Source organism: Meriones unguiculatus, chromosome 19, assembly GCF_030254825.1.
Source record: "Meriones unguiculatus strain TT.TT164.6M chromosome 19, Bangor_MerUng_6.1, whole genome shotgun sequence".
Taxonomy (NCBI): Eukaryota; Metazoa; Chordata; class Mammalia; order Rodentia; family Muridae; genus Meriones; species Meriones unguiculatus.
Genome location: NC_083366.1, coordinates 20,555,358 through 20,578,106, shown reverse-complemented (window position 1 = coordinate 20,578,106; position 22,749 = coordinate 20,555,358). Strand labels below are relative to the sequence as shown.

The window sequence follows — 22,749 nt, the reverse complement described above, 5'->3', positions numbered from 1 at the left end:
GTTTGAAGTCCTCCTAGTATCTTCTAGGAACTTTTGTTAACCTCTCAAGAAAGGAAAGGTTTATTTTGGCCCATAGTTTGAGCGACTACAAGCCGGAATGGAGTGGAAGCTGGCCATCTTGCAGCCAAGTTCAGAAAGCAGAGACGTGAATGTGTATTCAGCTTACCTTGTCCTTTTTATTCGGCCCAGAACTCCATCTCTTGGAACAGTAGCACCCATAGTTAGGGCTATCTTTTCTACCTCAATAAACCAGATCTAAGTAATCCCACAGATATACAGAGGCTCGTCCCCTTGGTGTTTCTGGGTCCTGTCAAGTTGACAGGATTAACCGTCACACTGAGTCACAAGAACCCATGTTCACATACTGATCCACATCGTACCAGGTGGGAGTCTTTGCCTAGGCTGCCAAGCCTTCCGTAAAACACGTTAATGGTAGTACTGATGTCATGTTCTTGAAAGCCTCTAGTGACATGCTATACTTATCACCAGCCTAGTTTACGGTAAGCACCACACCAACTTTGTTATTATCAAACTTAAGCATTTGAAAAGTGGGAGGGACTCAATATGGAATGATGGACACGTCACACGTGGGATGGTTTCTGACTGTCAAAATGGCAGAAGCACCATGGAAACTCTACTGATGGTGCTCATGGTCATGTTGAGGGAGAGCATTGGAGAGCATATTCTCTATTCTCCACTTACACCGAGTTCAAAGTCAAACACAGCTTATCCAAAGGCAGGGTGAGTGCTCCTTTGGGAGGGAAGGCACTAGCTTGAAAAGAATCTTTGAAGGGAAGTGCCCTATGTTTGATGTACAATGTAGCAAAATGGCTGTACCTAGTGTAAATGTGTATACATGTATATAACTCATCAAGACTTACACATAAGTTGTATCACTTTTTAAAAATGTAAACATGGGAGTTGGAGAGCAGAATAAATTAAAAAGGCCATGGAACATAACAATCTAGTTTGCCAAGTGAACCCCTCCCTCTCTGTTCTTTTCCTTGGAGTAAATGGTTTGTGTCTGGGGATTAGGGGTATCGAGCAAAGTTCCAGCTGGCAGGATTGAGAGCAGGGGTAGAGTTACTGGGAAGCACTTGCAATGCCACATCAGTTAAACTGAAGAGGATTGTTTTGGAGGCACCAGCAGCTGTCACCCCTCACTTGGTTAGACAGGCCGGCACACCCTGGAAAAGCCACCTACAGGATAGATAGTGTTATTAGAGCGGCAGCAGCAGCACCTGGGACCTCCTAGACACGTCAACTCTCAGACCCTTCCCAGAAACTCTGTGGATGAGCATGGTGTGTGACAGCAGAAAATAGGGCTATGCCTGTCACCCTGACCTCATGCCTTACATGCAGAACATAGTCATGGCGTTTGTTGTGTGTAAGTACACTTTCCCCAACATTCCACAACAGCCGGATACATTCTCTTTAGACTACCAAGCATGCCCACACCCACTTTATCTTCCTCCAAGTCTCTCTCATAAAAATGCCTTTAAAAAAAAAAAAAAAAACAAGTGCCCCAACCTAATACACTCATCACAAAATGAAGGCCCTGGGAATTTAAAAAGTATAATTTCTTTCTTTATGATTTATTTGACTAGGTTCTTTGATACAGACCACAAGAAAGGATGTGTATAATTTTTGTTGCCTATTGACCTCTGGTGTTTCATTCGTGATGAAAATTCATGAGTTTCATATAAATGGGCTTATTTCACATTCCCAACGAGGGGGTGGATTTTCCGTTTGGTTCTTCACCAAGAAGCCTCATTCCCAATGCTGTCTTCCACCCACTAAGGGTCACACAGTAGTGTCCCAGCAGACTTTCTACTACAACGGGGAACAATTTAAGAACAGCATCTTTAAAAGAACTGTTAGTGTCCGTGGGCACACAGATATGCCATGGCATGCATGCGATCAGGGGACAGCTTTCAGGGTCAGTGCTTCCCTTCGACCTTGGGCTCCGGGAATCAAACCCAGATTGTCAGGATAAGATCGCAAGCTCGCTCTTTCATACCCTGACCCGACTCGCCTGCCCGTATCCCTAGAAAATTAAAATGTTCTGGGATGAGAAGATAATGTGCAGAGGGTGAAGGCCTGACTGCAGATACTCAGCACCCACGGAGGAAGATGGATGAGTGTCTGTAATTCCAGTGCCGAGAGGTGGAGACAGGGAGATTCCAGGGTCCTCTGGCTAGCCACCCTAGTCAACCAGTGAGTTCCAGGTTCAACGAGAAATTCTACCTTTTTAAAAACTTATACAGCAATAGAAGAGTAGACCTATGGCCTTCACATGCACAAACAAAGGTGACACACACAAACACACACTCAAGAAAAGGGAAAATAAACTCCTACATGTTAGAGGAAGGGGAAATCTGGTAATTCTATTAATACAGACTTTCAGCGACTCACCTAAACTCCATAGCAAAATAATAGTATATAAGGCTATTAACTTTTCCTTGTTCTGAACTGGGGCCCATATTGCTGACAGTATTCACACAGTACTTCATAAACACAGTGATTATGTTCGCTGGGCCCTGCACCAGGCTCTAAAGACAACGGATACTTCAAAGGAAGAGTTTGCATGCTGACCAGAAGAAGGAAGTGACTGCCATACTTGTCTAATAAGAGCCTTGCTTTTTTTCCTCCTCATTGTTTTCAGCTCACTCCGTTAAGGGGAAGGAGTGAACTGTGGCAGCCACTCCCGTCAAGGACACTGTATCTTGTCACTTCCCCTAAGAACATTTACCAGCTGCTCTCTGTACACACGGACTCCTTCTCTCAGGCCAAGGCTGTCCTCCTGTGCAACTCTCAGGATTCACAAGCAGAAGTCAGTATTGCCCGCGGAAGACAGGTAATAGCAAAGAAAGTCTGCCTGCTATAACATTTCACAGACTCTGTATGATTGGCTCAACGTTCCAGTTCTACAGCTGAAAATTGAAGCACCACCACCATAAGCATCATTGCTAGGACTTAGTGAGATCACATAAGGAAGGGGTTGATCATGGCGCCTGGTACATAATACTTGCTCAATACATAATCTTCCATGTATTCATTAGTTTTCTAGTTACTGTGACAAGATAACTGACAGCAGCAACTTAGGGAGGGAAGGTTTTGTTTGGGCTCACAGTGGTAGAGTACAGTCCATCACAGCAGGGGATTTCTGGCCGAGGACAGGAAGCAGATGGTCACATTATATCAACTTTCTGCTTTTCTCCCTTTGATTGGCCAAACCACAGCCCAATGGACCATGCTGCCCACACTCAGGCTTGGCCTTTGGTCCTCAACGGAATGTCTCTGGAAGCACCATCACAGACATGCCCAGAGGTGTGTTTCTTGGGTGATTCTAAATCCAGTCAAGCTGATAACAAAGCTTAACCATCACGGTCCCCTGCCTTTCTTATGGAGTCATTTCCTGTACTCTGTCTATTATAAAAGACAACTTAGGGGGGAAAAACTGTTTTACGGTGACAAGTAGTCTTCATTTGGAATCACAGATTTCTCTACTCCACCAAGAGTGTGGTAAAACAATAATTTGGAAAGGTCTGGCGCGTCCTTATGAACATTCCTGAGCTGGAATTTAAGAGTGTCTACATGAAGAATAGTTTTTATAAAGTGCAATGGAGTTAGCTGATGCCAGAGAGCACCCTGAAAGGATGTGCAGAATTTTAATATCATTGCATGTATACTTTGCATAATTTTTTTCTGAACTGAGGACTCATAACTAAAGTTAAGTTGCTATAGAAATTAATATTTTTAATGCTGTTACATATTCATCTATTTGATTCCTGTAAAGACAAAACACACATTCTGTCTATAAACATAATGTATATTGTATATTGTTTTATATATTGAGAGAGCAAGGTTCAGGGGTCACAAAATTACAGTCTTGGCTTTATGTTAGACCATGGGTGCTATTCACAAATAGACATTCTTTCAGACAACCACAAATGCTTGGGGGTGGGGAGAGCTTGCTGACTACTGTATAAAATGTCTAAAGGTGAAAATATGTAGGAGTCAAAGGACCACGCTGAAGGACACTGGCTGGAAGTTTACAGCCCTGAGATGGGATGAGCAGAGGGATTTCCTGGATTCTGTTTCCTGTGGGATTTGGGTTTGGCTACCATCAACCCCAAAGCTGCCAATACCTAGGGGCTTTTACAAAAGGATTTCTACAAAAAACACTGCCTGTTCATTTCCCTTGAAAAGAGACTAGATGGTGTGGTTTGTTTATAGAAATGCCTCACCTGGGAGCTGATAAGACCCTTTGTTAAATTTAGGGCAGTCAAAACTGCTGTGACTAATTGGGCAGCTACAATTTGATGGTCTCAATAAAAACAAAAGTCATTCAGATCTGCTGAGTATTGAAATAAAAAATTAATAAAGCATAGGCAATGAGAAGAAATTGGTTACATTTTACAAATCTCTAATTAAGTTTTTTTTTTAAATAATTTTTCTCACCTGTTTGACAGATGGCTACTATTGATTGTCACCCTCACTGGCTAAGAATCACCTAGGAGACATACTTCTGGGCATGTGTGTGAGGCTGAATCCACAGTGTGCTAACTGATGTGAGGAGACCCATCAGTGAGCAGCCCTGCTCACAGCGATGGCCTCTCAGAGCACAAAGGATGACACAAGCTGAGCATCGGCCCTCTGCTTCTGATTGCAAATGCAATGTGATCGCTGCTCGACACGCATGTCTCCACAGCTTCTCCACCACAAAGGACTGGATCCCCTTGAAGGGCAAGCCAGAATAAGTCCTTCACTCCTTACACTGCATCTTCACTGGCCTCAGCAGTTACAGAAAAGTAACTAATACAGTTGGTGTGGGTTTGCTTTTTTTTGTTTTTGTTTTTGAGAAAGCATTATGTAAGCATGATAGCATCATACAGCACAAAATAATAATGAAAATGTACCATTCAAGAGGTCTACTTTTTTATAGTTAAAGGGTGTTTGCTCAAATTTCTGAACAAGTTTACTCTCTTCACTACTTCTAGTTTCTTCCTCCCTCAAATAATATTTTACTGAGTCTCAGTTTTCCATATTTGAATGTGGACAAAGCACATACATATTGAACACTTAACATGAAGGGGATTATCAGATCCATGGGGAGGTAGACAATGCAGCCTTCTAAGAGAAATGAAGAGGCTGATCTTGGATGTCTGTGAATGGACGTAGCCAGTGACTCTCCGATTTTAGCCACAGCTGTGGGTGACAGGTTCGTTCACACAGTGATATCCACCTCACACACTAGGAGAATCAAAGAAACAAACAGCCAGAAAGTGAGGCCCTACAGGAAGAACGGGCTACTTCCCACTATCCAACTAAAGAGAGAAGGCCGGTTACACTCATATCCAAGTATGTGGTTCACAGATGGCCGCAACCATCAGAACAAGGAAGGGAAAACGGGCTTCCATGCCAGTATGAAGAAGCAAAACAAGACCAGCTCTGGAGCCAAATGAGTCACACCTGAGTCACTTCTGAGCTAAACAACACTGAAAAATTTCACGTTAACAATTGCTTGTTTTGCTGGCAGAAGTTTGGAGGTTTCACCAAGGCCAAACAGGGCTCTGCCCTTCCAGCTGCTGAAAGGCAGCCGGATCCAGGGAAGAATGCCGAACTGGGGGCTTTGTGCTGAGAGTCACAATGCAGCCCTTTAGTAACGGACACTTGACGGATCTAGAAAATCAAAATACAGGATGTCCGCTTCCACTTGAATTTTAAACAAATCACCAATAGCCTTTAGTATGTCCAGAACGTTGTGTGGCAACATTTGTGGTTTTCCCACAATTCAATGTAAGCTGGCATCAAAATTTCACCCATCAGCCCTATCAAAGAGAGGTATAATATTGATTTTTTTCTTTTTCTTTTTTTAAAAATCAATGTCTCCTAGAACAAAAATGGGTAGTTATTAAGTCTTCCCTCTAATATCTCCATCATCACAAAAGGAGAACTAGACCAAGACCTGGCAAAACTAAAGCAGTAAACTGTTAAGAACAGTTAACAGCTCTTAGTTACAAAGCTATTTCTTCCTTTATTTATTGAACAAACTTCCTGAACTTCCATTCCATTCCAGGCAGGGGACTGAAAATATAATCTCAAGAGCCCTGATAGCAAAAGATAAAGTCAGATGCTAAGGCCTTCAAGGAAAACATATATACAGTTTTAAGGATAGATTGGATTCCGCCCTTCTGAACATACAACACTGTACTGGTCCCCAATCAGATAACCTAGATCTTATATCACAGTGAGTGACTGGTCACTACCTGCTTCTCAAAAAGACATGTCAATAGCTTCACCTTCCAATACAAAGGGGAATGGAGCTGTGATCTAGTGGTTCCCTTCTTTCTACATAAGCTCAGTTTGGGGACCAATTAAAGGCCGAAATAGTATGGGAAGCTTTGGGAAGGGGTGAGACAACTGAATCATAGTTTCACATCAAGTCCTAACATCTCAGATCTTTTGCTTCTCTGTCTCTCTCTGATGCCTGGGGGGAGGAGTCAATGCTGGGATGGCGAGAGATTTCTCTGAGGCATGTGAGCCTGAATCCAGTAGTAAAAAGCCTATTGTTGAGAAGGTGAACAACACACATTTTAATAAAGCTCTAAAGTCAGGAAGAAGAAGGCTATCACCAGGAGCGGGGGCTGCGAGCAGGAGGGAATGTGATGAGAGTACAGTAGACATGCATGAAATTGTGAACACGTAAGTTTTTGAAAGGGATCTAAGAATATTGTGAGGGTCCCAGAAGTCCAAAAATGATGTTGCCTCATTTGAAAGCTGCTCCCATCAGTCAAAATCTTCACATGGTGATGTCCCAAAATTCTAACAGGAAGCCCACAGCATTGCCTCCAAGCCTTTGCTAAGTATGAGAACGACGGTGTAGTTTTGAAGACATCTGCCTGATATCTACAGGACACCGAGTAAATTAGTGGGTACCTAGTGCTAAGATGATATTTAGAGAGTGATGCAAGTGCTCTAAAATGAGATTGCGGTGAGGGCTGCAGAACCCTGAAAACACTCAAATGCAATGAACTGTATCCTTAAGGTAAGCTTTATAGTGTGGAATTAAACCTCAATAAAAAGAAATGAGCTGGACATGGGTGAGGCTTACCTGTAAACCCAGCACAAGGGGGAGGCTGGTGGAGGAGGATCATGAGTTTGAAGCCAACCTTGGCTCATCAATGAAATAAACAAAGTAGAAAGAGAAAGATGGTCATGGAGAAATCCTGGTAAAAGCTGAAGGCTAAGTGCTATGAGAAGGCTGTGAGAAGGCTGTTTATGAGATAAAAGTATAAGCATGGTGTGTTAATTATTTCTCTCATTTCAATGAGAAAATACTCCATGAAAGCGACTTAAGAAAAGAAAATTTTGTTTTATCTTACAGTCTGAGGTACAATCCATTATGGCTGGGGAGTCAGGACATCAGGAAAATGAAATGGTTGGCCACTGTGGTAGAAATAGGATGTAAGCCATAGGCTTGCACATTTGAATGCATGGTCTACAGCTGATGGAACTGTTTAGCAAGAATCAGGAGGCGTGGCCTGTGTGTACCTGGAGTGGGCGTTGAGGTTTCAGAAGCCCATGCCATTCCCAGGTAGCTTCTCTTTCTCTGCATCCCAATTTAGCTTCCGCTCCAGTGCCATGCCTGCCTGCCCATGGGCATACTCCCTGCCAAGATCATAAACTCTAGACCTCTGGAACCATGAGTCCCAATAAATATTTTCTTATATAAGTTGCCTTGATCATGGAGACTCCACAGCCATAGAAAAGTAATTGTGTAAATTGAGGAAGCAGAGGGAGACAAATGTTGGAACTCAGCCTCTCTCTCTCTTCTCTCTCTCTCTCTCTCTCTCTCTCTCTCTCTCTCTCTCTCTCTTCCCTCCCCCCCATTCAGTATAGGGCCCTGGCCCAGAGGATAGTACTACTCACGTTCAAAGTGAATCTTCCCTACTTGGTTCAACTTTTAATGGAAACATCCTTATAGATAAACACAGAGGGGGTTTCCAAGGTGATTCTAAATCCAGTCAAGTTGAGGACAATGATTAATCCTCACACAGGGAGAACTGAATAGAGAGCCCTGAACAAATACATGTTTGAAATATGTGCTCAGTTCACCTCTGGAACAGCATTTATCCCAGCTAGCCATGTCCCAAGAAAGGTTTCATCTCATACACTGACATGTGCTGCATAACAATAACGAAGCGTGCACATATGTGGCAGTGGCTCTGTAAACATTACGACAAGGCTGAAAAACCCATATCACCTAGAGAGGCTTGGTCTGTGATCATTCATCTAAAAGGCTACTGTAGTTCATAGCTTATGCTGATGCTCATAGATAACTAACACACTGCCAGCTGCTCAGAAGTAGAACACACAGTTATGTATAATAAACAACAGACAAAACTGTTACGAGTTCACTTACTATATTCTTCTTCTTCTTCTTTTTTTTTTTTTTTGTAATCTTTGTACTCCGAGCTACAATAGAAAATGTTCATTTTAAAACACTGTAGTGAACCAGAATAAAACAGATATGGGTTCAGTTCTGATTCACCAGACAAGTTAACTGCTGGATGCTGCTTCCAGGCTTTATGTTTTGGTCTTTATGTTTCTTTCTTTCATTTTACTTGTGTCTGAGTACCCAATGTATGTATGTGCACTGTGGGTGTGCAGTGCCTGTGGTGGCCACAAGGCAATGTTGGATTCCCAGACCTGGAGTTTCAGGTGCTTATGAGCCAACCATTGTGGGTGCTGGGAATTGAACCCACACCCTCTGTAAAAGCAGGCAGTGAATACACTTAACTGATGAGCCATCTCTCTGATCCTTATAGTTCAATTTAACTAGGAAGACACTTTAAATTTTAATTCCTACTCTCCGTAGCATGCACTCTTCCATTTAAAGAAAAAGTGCTATGTACAATGGTTAAGAGCATGAACTTGGAGTCAGATCTATACTTAGTTTTTTCTATTAATAATTAAATATGAGACTGTATATATATATATATTTCTGAATTTCAGTGTTATGTAATAGTTTCCTTCGAGATCAAAACATTTCATTCTGAGAAAAGTTCCTTAAGGTAAATAACTCCAAAGAGCTTCAGGAAGTTCCTGAAACTGACCAGATATACTAGGGCCTTCCCTGCCAAAGTAAGCAGAGCAAAGCTGCAAAGACAAGCTGAGCTGCAAAAGAAGGCTCTCCCACCAGGCTGGCTTGCCAGGAAGAGTAAGTTTAGACCAAATGAAGCTTCTTGAGAGGAAACTCTCCAACTTGTAGGGCTGCCTGCTGGCTGTGTGGTGTGATCCAGGTTTCCCAGCTTTTGCGAATTGTCAACCATGCCAGGGTGGGCTTCGGTGATGCAGCTGTCTTTACTCTTGTAAGTAAACCTTTACCCACATTCCTGTAAGTAACCCCAGTAAAATCCACTGGTTCACCAAAGTAGACTTTGGTGGTCTCCATACTTTGATCTGTCATGGGTTCCTTATCTGGGGTGAGTGGACATGTATGTTGCAACACTCCAGGAAAAGTTTTGTCAAAGAACATCTGTGAGGCTTTCTTCTTCAAAAAGAAAACAAGCCTAATAAAGTTGTTATAAAGACTAAATGAGACAAAACTTCAGGTACTAGACAGAGGCAACATCCTCCGTCTAGTACCTAAATTGACACTTAGGCAAGATTCATCCCTCAAGACCACCACAAATAGAAATCATGCTACTAAATTAAATAAGCCAGACTCAGCAAGATCAATCAGCACGTCATTTCTTCCATGCAAAACCTAGCTTTAAAAATCATATGTGTATCTATATACATTTGAGTGTATGTTTACAGATATGCATATAAGACATGAAACTGGAGAGGGAATCATGGGATGGAAGAAAGAGATCCTAACAGAGCCACAAAGTACAGAGAGCAATAGAATACTTTAGGGAAGAAAGGAGAAAGGGAGACTAGCTTGATAGACAGAACGAAGCCAGCAAGAATGAGGGAGGGGTATGATGGAGAAGGAATAAATGAGAGTGAAGTCTAATGACACATGTATATGAAGATGCCATGATAAACAGGGATTTGTGTCCTAATCTAAAGCATAAATAAATTAATTTTTTAAAAAGATGAAATGAAGCCATAGGTCAGAGACTCGTTTAGATAAATTGTAGGTATGTGACTTCTTAATCACAGATGGCCTAACTGAGAAATGAACACCCGGCCTTTGGCTGTGTTCTCTCAGGCCCAGCTCACGTGCTGGTGCAAGCCTGAATCTAGTTTGATCTCTACCCTGGATTTATTTTGGAAATACACAAGGGTGTCCAGACAAAACCACAACATCCTGTTCTCCTTGCTGATGGGGTCAACATTCTCAGGAACAACAACAGCTGAGCTGGAAAAGCCAACAGGGAATGGCAGTGAGCAAGTCTGACCCCTGCACTGGGCTGTAGGACACCCCTGTGAAAGCTCCATGTTCTGGAAGACTGAGGATCTGCTTTACTACAAAGAGCTTGGAAAAATAAACCGGCCTGGAAACATTCCTTGGAGATACTAACAAACCCCAAATATAAAAATAAGCAATGGTTTGACTGACAGTCACACAACTCCGTGTCTGAGGTGCTACAGAGGCTTTGAAAATGAGGCAAAGCATGCACTTCAGTTGCCTCCAGTTCATTCTAAGAACACATTCACTGACCCTGTGTATTCATGGCAGGCACACTGCACACAAGCTCCACGGACTAGAAGACCCCGCCAATTCTGGGAACCTTCTTCCTCTGGATAATACATCTTCTCCACAGTTAAGGCTACAGAAGTTTCCCCCTAAAGTGAATATTAGTGAGATATTAAACTTGAAAGCATTCTCCATTCTTTGTGTGTCTTTGCTTTTATCCTCTAATTCGAAGCTGCTGTACTGCTGGTATGTAATGTTTAAGAGGCATTAAATTAGATCCTGCAAAGAGACAGAGGTTGATTGGAGACAGACCTACCTATAAAGGCACTAATACATTTTGTGATTTCTAGAGAAAAAGAATAAATATAAGCAGCATAAGTAATGATAATAATAGAACCGTAATTATTCAGCTCTCAGTCTGCGCTGAAGGATTCCTTACAACGGTGCTGCACAGTCACCCTGGGATAGCCTCTGCGCCTGCCGCAGGATGTGGGAGCTCCATTTGATGCCATTGCAATAATTTCCTTCCAGTTTATACCAACAGCGAAACAAAAATTTACGAGCCATGTAATTACCACCCACAGGACATGAGAGTGAAGGGTTGTGTTTCCTGCATTTCTTGGTCAAGGTCATGCACCTTGACAACAGGTTAGGTCAAGGTCAGTTTCTGTTGTTGGCACGTGTCTGCTCTGGACACTCCTGGCAGACACAGGTACTTAATTCAGATTCTGTACTTTTGCCTGTGCAGTTACCTTTCCCTTGTTCTCAAGGTCACAGTTGCCTGAAATTTTGTCACTCCAACCTTGGTGTGATGTTTGAATATGGTTATCTTATTATTTGATTGGGTCTGACATTCAGTTGTTCTCATGCTAAGCACGGAGACAGACACATGTAAGCGTTCAGTACAAACTATTACTTGGAAAATACTGATTAAAAATAGACCTCTTTTATCCCTGAATGTAGGAATATGTGGCTCTCTGTTTCTTAAAACTTAAGTTTCTTGGGCTCTTTTCCTTCTGTTTGTGAGTTTTATCCAATTCTAACGTGTAAGTTTTTGTTTTGTCTCATTATATTATATTTTATTGCTATCCTATAGAAGCCTGTTTGTTTTGTGATGAGAGCTAGCAAGAGAGTGGGTCTGGATGGGAGGGCAGGTAGGAATGACCTGGGAGGAGTAGAGGAAGGGAAAATTATAATTGAGATTTATTATGAGGGGGGAAAATCTATTTTCAATGAAAGGAAAATATATACATAAATATATAGACTGTAGATGGAGCTTCTCCAGTGGTAGGGTTTTTCACATACCACCTTAAATCTTTCATAATCACTTCAGTAAGTTAAATGTTTCTAAAAATTCAGAATTTAAGAAAAACCTGAATTTTTCTTCTACTACTTAAAAATGTCTGTTTTAAATCATCTATAGATCAGGGTTTTTTAAGTACTGAGTATTGAGCCTTGGACCCCACTTGAATCACACTTGGACCTGTTTCTCTGGGCTCTAGCTGCTCTCTGCCTCTTCACTTTGAAAGTCTCACTGTGTTGTCCAGCGTAGCCTGTATAGTTCAGTTTAAGTTTTCAAATCTCCTACTTCACCCTCCCAAGCAGCTGGGATTATAGGTGAGAGGCACCGGGCTGTCTCCAAACACATTTTTCTTTATTTAACCATGGAAAGACTGTAAGATTGTTGAATATTTAAAAGAAGGTTGGGATGGCGCGCAGCTAGGAGAATAGCTCAATGGCAGAGCTCTTGACTACGATTTTTTACATTGAATAAACATTTCTTTAACTTTTTTTTTTACATCCCAACTGCAATTTTCCCTTCCCCCCCTCCTCCCAGACCCTCACCCTACCTCCTTTCTTTCCCACCCTCATCCACAGATAAGATCTTCAGAAAAGATCCTTATCTTCAGAAAAAATCAGGTCTCCCATGAATATCTACCAGAAATGGTATACCAAGTGCAGTAAGACTAGGCACCTCCTCCCCTAAGAAGGCTAGACAAGACAAGCCAGTAGGGAGAAAGGGTCCCAAAATCCAGCAACGGAGTCAAAGACAGCTCCTGCTCACATGATTACAAGTCCCAGCTATATAAATGTGGAGAGCCTAGGTTAGGCCCATGAAAACTCCCTGGTTGGCCGTTCAGTCTCTGAGAGCCACTGGGAGCCCAGGTTGATTGGCTCTGTGGGTTTTCTTGTAGTTAATTAACATTTTCAAAGCCTTGGGTTCAAGCCCATTCAACACTAAAAAAAGATAAATTTTTATAAAAGCCACCCATAGCCCTATGCTCTTAATATGAAATCATTGTTTTACATAACTTTCTAGTCTCCTACTGTATTTGACTTATTTATTATTATTCATGCTGATATGTTTTTTTTCCATCACATGCTAAATTACTTTATATCTTTGAATATTCCTAATTGCTCCTATATCATTAAATATTTAGAGTGATAGGATTTGTCTGGTAATATTCTCAATATTTTAGAAATTTCACCTACAGTCAATTCCTCATAGTGGGGTTACAGTGTCAAAAAACTTAATTGCTTATTCATCTCTTGATGGAATCTGGGTCTTTAAAAAAAATATTTAAAGCTTTGTGTTTGCTTCCAATTCTCATTAACGTGCAAACCCTTTGCAGATGTGGAGCCTGAAACCGGAGTCCCAGCTTTGAGCACAGGTAGTAGGTGTGCCTCATGACTCACCTTCTGCCTTCCCGCTGCCCCTTTTCCTGCTGTTGTGAAGAGGCAGCACTTCCAAGGATGTGAGGCCCGACCTTTCCAGAATGTTCACCTCCACCGTTAGCCTTCCCACCAGCTGCTGGGGGCGCACGCTGATGGTGTGCTCATACTTGCCCAGCCTCCTCTGCAGGAGCTCTTCATAACTGAGGAGGAAGGCAGCCTTGTCCTTGCTGGGAATCACCAAAGAGGCTCTGACGACGTCAGTCCCCTTCTCCCTGTGAGGAAGTACAAAATGGACCACAGGTGAGCTCCGGGGAGGGAAAGCCTGGTTCGCGCCTGGATACCTGCCATACTCGCCAAGCAGACTGTCGGGCCTAGCCAGGTGAGAGCGCTAAGAAAAATACGAGCTATCGGTGTCCTTCAGTGGTAGAGTGCTTGTCTGGAGAGCAGGAAGCCCTCAGGTTTGGTGCCAGTATCACAAAAAAGGGAAAGAAAAGAAAAATGAAAATTAATTTTCAATTTGGAAGCAGTATAGACCTACGCTGGAGTAAGGAAGGCTACTGTCATGATTTGACCTGAAGTGCCCATCCTTCGCAGGCTCCCGTGTTGGGTACTTGGTCACCAGACAATGACACTGTTTTGAGGAGTTGTGGAATCTCTGAGCTTAGTTAGAGGAAGCAGGTCACCAATGAAAGGTCCTGAAAGATAACAGCTCAGCCCACCTCCAGCGCTGCCACGTGGGAAGCCCCACCACAAACTCCCATCGCACAGTCTGAGAGGCAACCACCACCATGGTGGATAAGATCCTCTGAAACCATGAGCCAAAATAAAACTTTCCTCTCTCCAGTTGCTTCTGTCGGGTTTGCTTGCAAACTACCAAGGGCCAAAGAATATTGAGTCAGAGAGAATTACATGTCCTTAACTCTGCTGAGACAGACCCAAGGATCTGATAAGGAGTCCCCATTAGGAGGTGAGCTGCTACAAGTGTGAACTTGGTCAAGATATGAATAGCTTTTTCCCCATTACAGGTGTTGCCACAAAAAAAAAAAAAAAACTACCATTTTACATAATTTTAAAATTGCTAATACATTGCATTTTTGCAGCTTGGGATTATGTTTATCAGGAAATAAACACAATGACTGTGAAAGTTATAAAACTATTAACTATTGAAATGTTTCTAGGACTTGAGGTTCAAGTCTGATTTGAAGTGCAGAACACTCACAGTAGTTAAGACATTCAAGAACATTCCAAGAAAACTTGTGTGTGTGTGTGTGTGTGTGTGTGTGTGTGTGTGTGTAGGTGGGGGTGGGAGGAAATCCATTTAAATAAGAATTCTACAGCCCACTACATTCTGGAAGAAGCTGCAAGAAGAAGAGACTCCGAGTGTATGGAGGACACTCAGCAAGACTACAAGCTCTGAATTCGGGCCTTAGAAAAGGTACCAAACAGGGAGACTATTCCAGTCCACATACAGATGCCTCCCTAAGCTAGTTGGCTCACTGTACTCCCTCTGAAAACTGGAAAGAGATGCAAGTACTAAGTCAGAAAGGTTTCGCTCCACACTAAGCAGATCAAATGGAAAAGAACCGACAGCAAAGCCCGTTAAAGTAAAACATCAGAACATCTGATGGGAAAACATGGGAAGTTTTAGATCACATTCATTAGTGAAACCAGATTTAGTTACACAAGACACTGGAGGAAGAGCTCAAAGTTCAGAAGGAAAGCTATTTTTATCTTAAATTCCACACACAGAAAATTTGCTCAGCATGTGCTCATGCTGAGAAAGTTTCTTCAGAATATACTTTCAACAAAGGTAACATCATTACAGAGGAGGAAGATGTGGAGTAAAAAAAAAAATAACAAAATCAACTCAGAACAAAAGGGAGATTGCAGAATAAATATTTTATAGCAAATCTACAATGCAAAAGTCGTACATTGCATGGACAGGACCCAGCGTTGTTTTAACAGCTACAAAATCAGAATTTACCCTGATCTTTCATTTATCGTGTAGTTGATGTTGGTCTGGCATCCAGGGTAATTGGATGTCATTTCATGCAGAAGCTCAGTTATAATTCTTCATTTTGTTATCATTTCAAACAAACTATGTGTCTTAGTAGATGTTAACAGTGACAAAGTTAAATTCTATCTCCTAAGAAAAAAGAAAAGCAATTAGAAACTCCAGAACTTATGGTCCAACTAAATTAAATGGTGCCAGAGGCCCTAGGCAGCGTCTCACCAAAGGGATGGGACCACAGGATTTGGGGAAGGGAAAGGTAAAAGTTCAGTGAAGAATTGTGTGATCAGGCTCAGAGCAATCAGGGATGTGTGTAAAGCCCTCAATGTCACCTTAACTGAAATGCCTCAAGGTCCTGTGTCCTTGGGAACTGTAACGTTAGGAGCAGTTTATCCTTATCTGAAAAGCCCTTATCTGGCAGTCTAGGTTTGGTTTGCTTTTCAGAATCAGAGTGAACCCAAGACTCAGGTCTTCCACACAGAAGGAGCTCTTCCATTCTCACTGATGGCATTTCAGGCTACCAAGTTCTATCATTTTTGAAAACTAGTTTTCCCTAAACCTTATCCTTTTAAGAATGAACAAAATCGGGTTTACAAATTCACAACCTTGTGTCTAGATATTAAAATGACTTTTCTGCAGAGGGAAAAGAAACCTTCCAATTGGGCTGGTAGAGGGGGAAGTAAAATCTTTGTGTACTGCATAGCACCAACCAACATCAATATTACAAGGGAGATGCTGGGACTGGAAAGATGGTTCGGGGGTAAAGTGCTTGCTGAACAAACATGAGGACTTGGATTCAGATCCCTAGTATGGATGGAAAGCCAGGGAAGGCCAGGATCACCTGTAGTTCTAATACAGGGCTGGGGAGACAGAAGTCACTGTGATCTCTCACTGGCCAACCCTTCTAACCAAAACAGCAAGCAAGGTTCAGTGAGAAAACCTTTCTCAGAAAGCTACAGGAGAGAATGGTAGATGAGCGTATCTGAAGTCACCCTCTGGCCTGCACACACAAGTGAGTGCACACACACAGAGACACACACACGCACTCCACTCACCCATAAATGTGTGTGCACACACTTGTCCACATACATAATAGTATAGGTTGTTTATTAGTCTAGAGGAATGCAATTTCATTTCAGGCCACATTATATATGTTAATAATTTTGACAATTCCAAAAAAAAAAAAAAGTTATATATGACAAACAGTGGGCACTACAATTACAAAGAGGCAGAGGGAAGGGTGGAAAAAAATGTCATAAGATGTCCGAGATAGCCTAGGCTAGTCTACTGATAGAGAAAGAAATTGACGTTATGAAGTTTAGGCTTTAAAAGAGAAGTATTATAAATTTTCTTCCCAGCAGAGTCTGTGGATAATGTTTTATTCCTTTCAAAAAATCAAGAGACACCATAGAGTTAAGGAGATAACTATAAAGATAACAGTACAAAATTTTCAGAAATAGATATTCCAGAAAGTAAGACTGAGGCGTAGGCACAGTAGGCCTTCCTTGTTATTATAAGTGCTTGTTGCTGTATTTTAATTATGTATATTAATCATTTTGATTAAAATGAAAAATATTTGGGGAAGAGAACAGATAGACAAAGACATAAAGGATATAATGCTTTCTTTAATTGGATCCTAGTTGCTTAATTAACTTAATTAGCTGGTACTTACTCATTATCATCTGTGGTTTTGTTTCTTTTTTCTTTTATCCTATTAGTGCTTTTCTTTTCTTTCTCTGTAATTTCACTCTGATAGACATTGTCTCCTATAAGCCTAAAATGCAAGACACAGTTGTGTTACCAGCTCCAGGAAAAACTCCAGCACAGACCTCAGAGCCATGACAACCCCAGAAAATATTTGTATGTGCCCGTTGGGTATGCAGATAAAATGCATTCCTGTCTCAGCACCAGCCTTGGTGCATTCATTCCACTGAAAAGCTATTTTCATCAAGACCAAAGGGCAACACCCCAAATCATAATTATGGTACCTCCATAATTCTATAGGAGTAAACCCCAAGATCTCAAAGTCCCACAGGGAACTAAACAGCTTGTACATTTCCCAGATCAAAAATCAAACACAAAATATCTGCCATGGTTATAACCCTTTACCTCTTGGACCAGAAGTAAAAGAAATCTAGTTGCTCTAATCTCAAAGGTTTCAAACTATCTTACTGTTTAGGTCTCAAATTAATCATAGCTCTTTCTAAGCTACTTCCCTGAACACCCCTCACAAAGGAGCCCTTCTTGCCAGCCATGATAATAATAATCATAGTACTAGCTCTCAGGAGGCTGGGGCATGAGGTATGGTGAGTTCAAAGCTGGCCTGGTCTACATAGTAAGACTTCATCTCAAAAAACACAAACAAAATCTTATCTCAATCTTTATACCATAGAGTTCACTGCTGTAAAAAATAATCTCATTTACTAATTCATTTACTTAATTATTGACTATTTCTCTTTCACTGGAATGTTTGGAACAGAGAAATATTCTCCTTCATTATACCAGTCCTCTCAAAGAGTGCCTGCTCTAGAGTGGACATGAAGGATGGGGAGAAGCAAAGAAAGGGGGGAAGGAGGAAATTAAAATAGGAAGAAGAAAATAATGAATGAAAGAAGAAAATAGATGAGAGGAGAGAGAGAAGGAGGGAGGAAGGAAAGGAAGGGAACTAAAGATGTTAGAAAAAAAGTTAAGAAGAAAGTAAAGCAAGAAGCTAGGAAATTAAGGGGGGAGAGGAAGGAGGAAAGGGAGGAGACAGAAAGGAAGGAAAGCAGGTAGGCGACCTTCTGATTCTTCCACCACCTATAGGACATGAATTCTCATAGTTAACGGGCTGTGCACCTCATACCCTCCCGTGTTCACCTTGACGGTCCACAGACAACCCTCTGGTCTCTTACCACTGTATCACTTACATGGTGAAGTTGGTAATGAAAGCCGATTCTGGAATCTGCATCTGGAACTCGGCATCCTGGTCTTCGGAAGCTCTGTTGAGCATTCTGCAGGAAACTGTGGTGAAGGCATAGCGAGAAATGATGGTAGACTTCACCGAGAACTCTGCCATCAAGGGCTTGGTTTTCTGTGGGAGTTAAGATGCATGGTCTTCTCAGTGATTCGTGAAAATGGAGCCAAACACTTGAGGTAAGTTTGAGTCTTTTCCCACATGGGAAACAATCTCAACTTGAGAACCAGTGGGATTTGAGTCCTACGCCCTTTCTATATTTTGTCTTTAATTCTCCATTTTAACTCACTTCACTTGTAAAAACAACTTTTATTGAATAGTCAATTCATGATGTAGAGCCAACTCCTCAAAACTGAACTTAATAAGGGAATACAGTGGTTTCCAGTCTCACAAAAAGACGTATTAATTAAATAGAATTAAATAGCTCTGTAAATTGTTGACATTTTAGAGGTATGCTTAAATATAGATTATTTCTGCTACAACTTTTAGATCACAATGCAGGATCACTTAGTTGATCACAGCTTCAGCATGGTGCCCACCAGAATGCCCAGATTTTCAGGTTTATTTTCATAGCCATTCAGAGAAAACTGTAGTCAAGGGCTTCCCTACCTGTATCACAGCTCCATGATTGAAATTAGTCATTATATAAATTAGTAATGAACTAATGTGAAAACTAGGGGGTAAAATCTTAAGTCTGTGGTAATTACATTTATCACAAAAGTATATTATTTATTTCATGTGTATATGTGCACTGGCACGCATGTCATCACACAGGTGGGGGTCAGAGGACAACTTGTAAAAGTTGGTTCTCCACTTCCATCATGTGGGTCCCGGGGTTTGAACTCACGTCAGCAGGCTTGGAGGAAAACCTCTTCATCTGCTGAGCGATCTTCTTATAAGGGCAGTATAGCTGGTATGCAAGCTTGAAAACTGTTCTCTTTTTTAAATTTTGGTTTTCTTTTAGCTATATCTGGTAACAGCCGGTAAGAGAAACCCCCATAAGGAAGGAAACCCCCATAAATGAGGAAGCCTTCATGAGAACATGTACTACTAATCCTGATGCCCTAACTCTAGGAATTGATTGAGCAACTGACCGTATTATGGGATGATTGTATTGCTGCTGCCGCCCCACCCCCCAATCCAGATGTTGAAGCCTTATTCAGCTGGATGTGAGTGGCGGTGACAACAGAAAGTCTAAAATAAAAGTCTGCTGGGGCTCAGTTTTTGTTCAGTGCTCCCATCCCAGCTTGTAAATAGCCAAGTTCATGATGTGTGTACATATGTATGAAATTTTCAGTGTGCGTGCATGTGTGTATGGAGAGAGAGAGAGAGAGAGAGAGAGAGAGAGAGAGATGAAAAGGGAAAGAGAGCACTCTAGTACCTCTTACATTGACACAGATCCTTCATCCTCACCATCTTATCTGACCATTCTTACTTACCAAGGCCACCCAAATTGTGGTATTTTATTATGACTGTTCGAGCAGACAGACAAGACCGTAATCCCATGTGATCTTGGAATCAACATATTTCTCACTTTATAGAGGGCAGCAGCAAGTAACACTTAGTGATGACACACGGGGGTGGTGACCCTCCAAACACAGAGATGGGACTTGAACCCAATCCCAGTTGCCTGGAGCTTGCACGTGCCACCATCATGTGTGACCATCTCTAGGGAAAGATTTTGTCTATCTTTTCATCCTCAAATCTCCCAGTTGGTCTTTGGTCCAGAGTGTTGTAGTGGGCCTTCCTGGTACTCAGATGGAAGGGTATCCTGGGACTCAGAATCCCAGGAATCACACAGCAGTGAGGGGGGGAAAGTATCCCCAGTGAAAGAAATCCTAGGACCACACAGCTCGGAGGTGGGATGATGTCCCAATGAAAGGGTTTCCTGAGGCATGGGAGCCCAGGAACCATATAGCTCTGAGAGGAAGCCTTCTCAGCAGGGGCATTGCAGCTCCCACAACAGGGTTTCTCCAACCCCAGATGAGCTGAGGGGCTTAGGAGCCTCAGCCCCGCTTTGCAGCCATCTTCTCTTCTTCTCTTCATTATTTTCTTCCTTGCTTCTTTCCATGAGAGAGTCACAGCAAGCAGTAAATTTCTTAAAAGAGTCTTATTGGAGAGATGAATCCAGGAGAGGAAGGATGAATCTAGGAGTGGCTGCCTCTGCTCCTGGGAGAAGGTAGCAGGAAACTAGGCAGACACAGCATTTACATAGAATTTCTTAGGGGGCAGAGCATTCTAGGGCAGGGATTTCCAGAGTGAGGATTAGTGAGATTTCAAGTGCTGAGATTGGGGAGCTCAGGGATCGGTGGGCTTTTCTGTTCGGGGATTGGTGGGTGTTTGTCCAGACTTTTCAACTCCAATTAGCATCACCTGGGGTGAGTCCTATTAAGGGGCTGGAGATGATCTTTATAACAGTTACAAAGTTTATGAAGTATACAAAGTTTTAAAAATTTACAAAGGGAGTTTCCCTGCAGCATGAATAGCCAGAAGAGACTGGAGAGGAGGTGCCGCCATTTTGGGCAGCTCTCATGGCAGCCATAGGCCGAAGCAGGAAAGGTTGTCGTCATCATGGAGGCAGTAGGCCTTGGAGGCACGAAATGTTACCAGTTCCCATGATGGCAGCAGGTTGAGGCAGGAGTGTTCACCATGGACAGCTCCTTCTGAGGAGGCTCTGAGAGGAGCAGCCATTTTGTCTGCTCCTGTCTCCACAGCACCAGGGTAGAAAGGCCACTGTCAGTGTGCTACTTATGTCTTTAGTCAGGACCCCTGCTGAGGGGCTAGACCACAGCTCTGGGAGGGAGGCTGGGCAGTGCAGCAACGGAGTACACAGAGCAGGCCGTCAGTGAGCCCTGAGGGGACCTGCCTTCTTCTGGGAAGAACATACTGTCTTCTGTTAAACAAAACTTGGACAATTCAGCCCTCGTCCACTTGGTTTCTTTCAAAACCTAGAGTAAATTGTCATTGTCATGTCATTGTCAAGCATATTGGCCCCATGATAGAGAAAGTGAGTTGGTGAGTCCCACACTCCTTCTAAAGGAGCTGTTGCATGGGCTTCCGCTGTACAAAATCATCAGAACAAGAAAAAAGCACACAAACATAAACGAACAAACAAAAACCTCAAGTGATACTTTGTAGGTGTCCTGGCAGTCCAGAGCCAAGGAATACCGCAGAGTCACAATGTACAACAAACCTCACACAAAAGATTTGTTGGGAGGGAAGAAACCGGGGGGGGGGGGGGCGGTAGCTGGCTGCCTTGGGTTTCAAGAAGCAGCATAGAACTGAGCAAAAGACAGTATTTATATAGGATTTCTTGGGGAGGAGAGGATATTTCCAGGAAGGAGATTTCTACAGTGGGAATTGGAGGTATTTTGAGTCCAGAGTGAAGGCTCTTTAACTCTATGGAGCAGTGGCTGGATTCAGCCATTAAGGTAGTTAGAGTGTGCTGTTGCATGGATAGAAGTCCTCAGGGTGGGGGCCTGGCCATTTGGGTGCCTCCAGAGGCTCACAGTGCGTGCAAAGGCAATATAGTCAAATGCCCACAGATGGGTGGGCGACAAGGATCTGAGCCAAACAACAGACAGGAAAAGAAAACTTGGGCGTGCTCCATACAAGGGCGTCAACAATACTCATCTTTTTATCAGCTTATGATGGAAAAATAATGAAACAAAACAAAACAAAACAAAAAAGCACTTCCAGTTTTTAGTGTCTGAAAACAAAAAACAAAAAACAAAAACCTGACAACTAAACAGGAAGATGGGAAGGATATTGTGTGTCTCCGGGACAGCTGGGATGCAAGCTGGAAGTGAAGTTCTACTAAGCCAGCACCAAGTGCAGGGGAAATGAAGCACATTTGAAGTAATTTTTACTGAAAGAAGAAAAAGTCCCCAGTTTGGTCCAAGGAGTTTTAATTGTGGTTCTGTAGGTGCCTTCCTACACCTGAGCAGATGGAGTTAGGAGGACCCCAAGCTAAAGCTGAAGGCCAGCAGAGATGGGAGGGGTGGGGAAGGAGGGGAGGGAGGGGATAGAGAGACAGAGAGGTGGCTGAGTTTGTACACCTCAAAGTTACATTGTTAAGGCAGTATACAGGAGCATGTGTTGTTAGATTTCTGCTTGTATAAAAACTATGATCCAGATGCCCCTGAAAGTGTGTAGAAAACACTGATGACCTACACTGTGGAAGGTAACTGAGTAAAGAGGGTAAAACAAGGGCTTGGCCATCCATGCCCATTGTCAACTAAACACTGTACTCACTCAAATATAAAGACAATTTAAAATTTTTTAAATTACAGCAGAAAACAATTCATCAAATACAATAAGACTTTTACAGAATCCTGTTGGAATTTATTCTGTTAGTTGAGGGAAATTAATATTTGTATGATATGCATTTCAATTTGTTCACAGTCAACTTTGCTAATAAAAAGTTACCGTGTTTCCACACTAAGGGCTAAA

The 22,749-nt window shown here is 42.3% G+C and overlaps 1 protein-coding gene across 1 annotated transcript in view; it reads right to left on the bottom strand.

The window, feature by feature from the left end:
- Itih5 (inter-alpha-trypsin inhibitor heavy chain 5) overlaps positions 1–22,749 on the bottom strand; it is a 95,422-nt gene that overhangs the window by 47,390 nt on the left and 25,283 nt on the right. The window contains exons 3-5 of the mRNA XM_021631834.2: positions 18,251–18,414; positions 17,014–17,115; positions 13,352–13,602 (exon numbers count right to left, since the gene is read on the bottom strand). Of these exons, the coding sequence (XP_021487509.1) occupies positions 13,352–13,602; positions 17,014–17,115; positions 18,251–18,414 (517 nt within the window). The remainder of the gene's footprint in view (positions 1–13,351; positions 13,603–17,013; positions 17,116–18,250; positions 18,415–22,749) is intronic.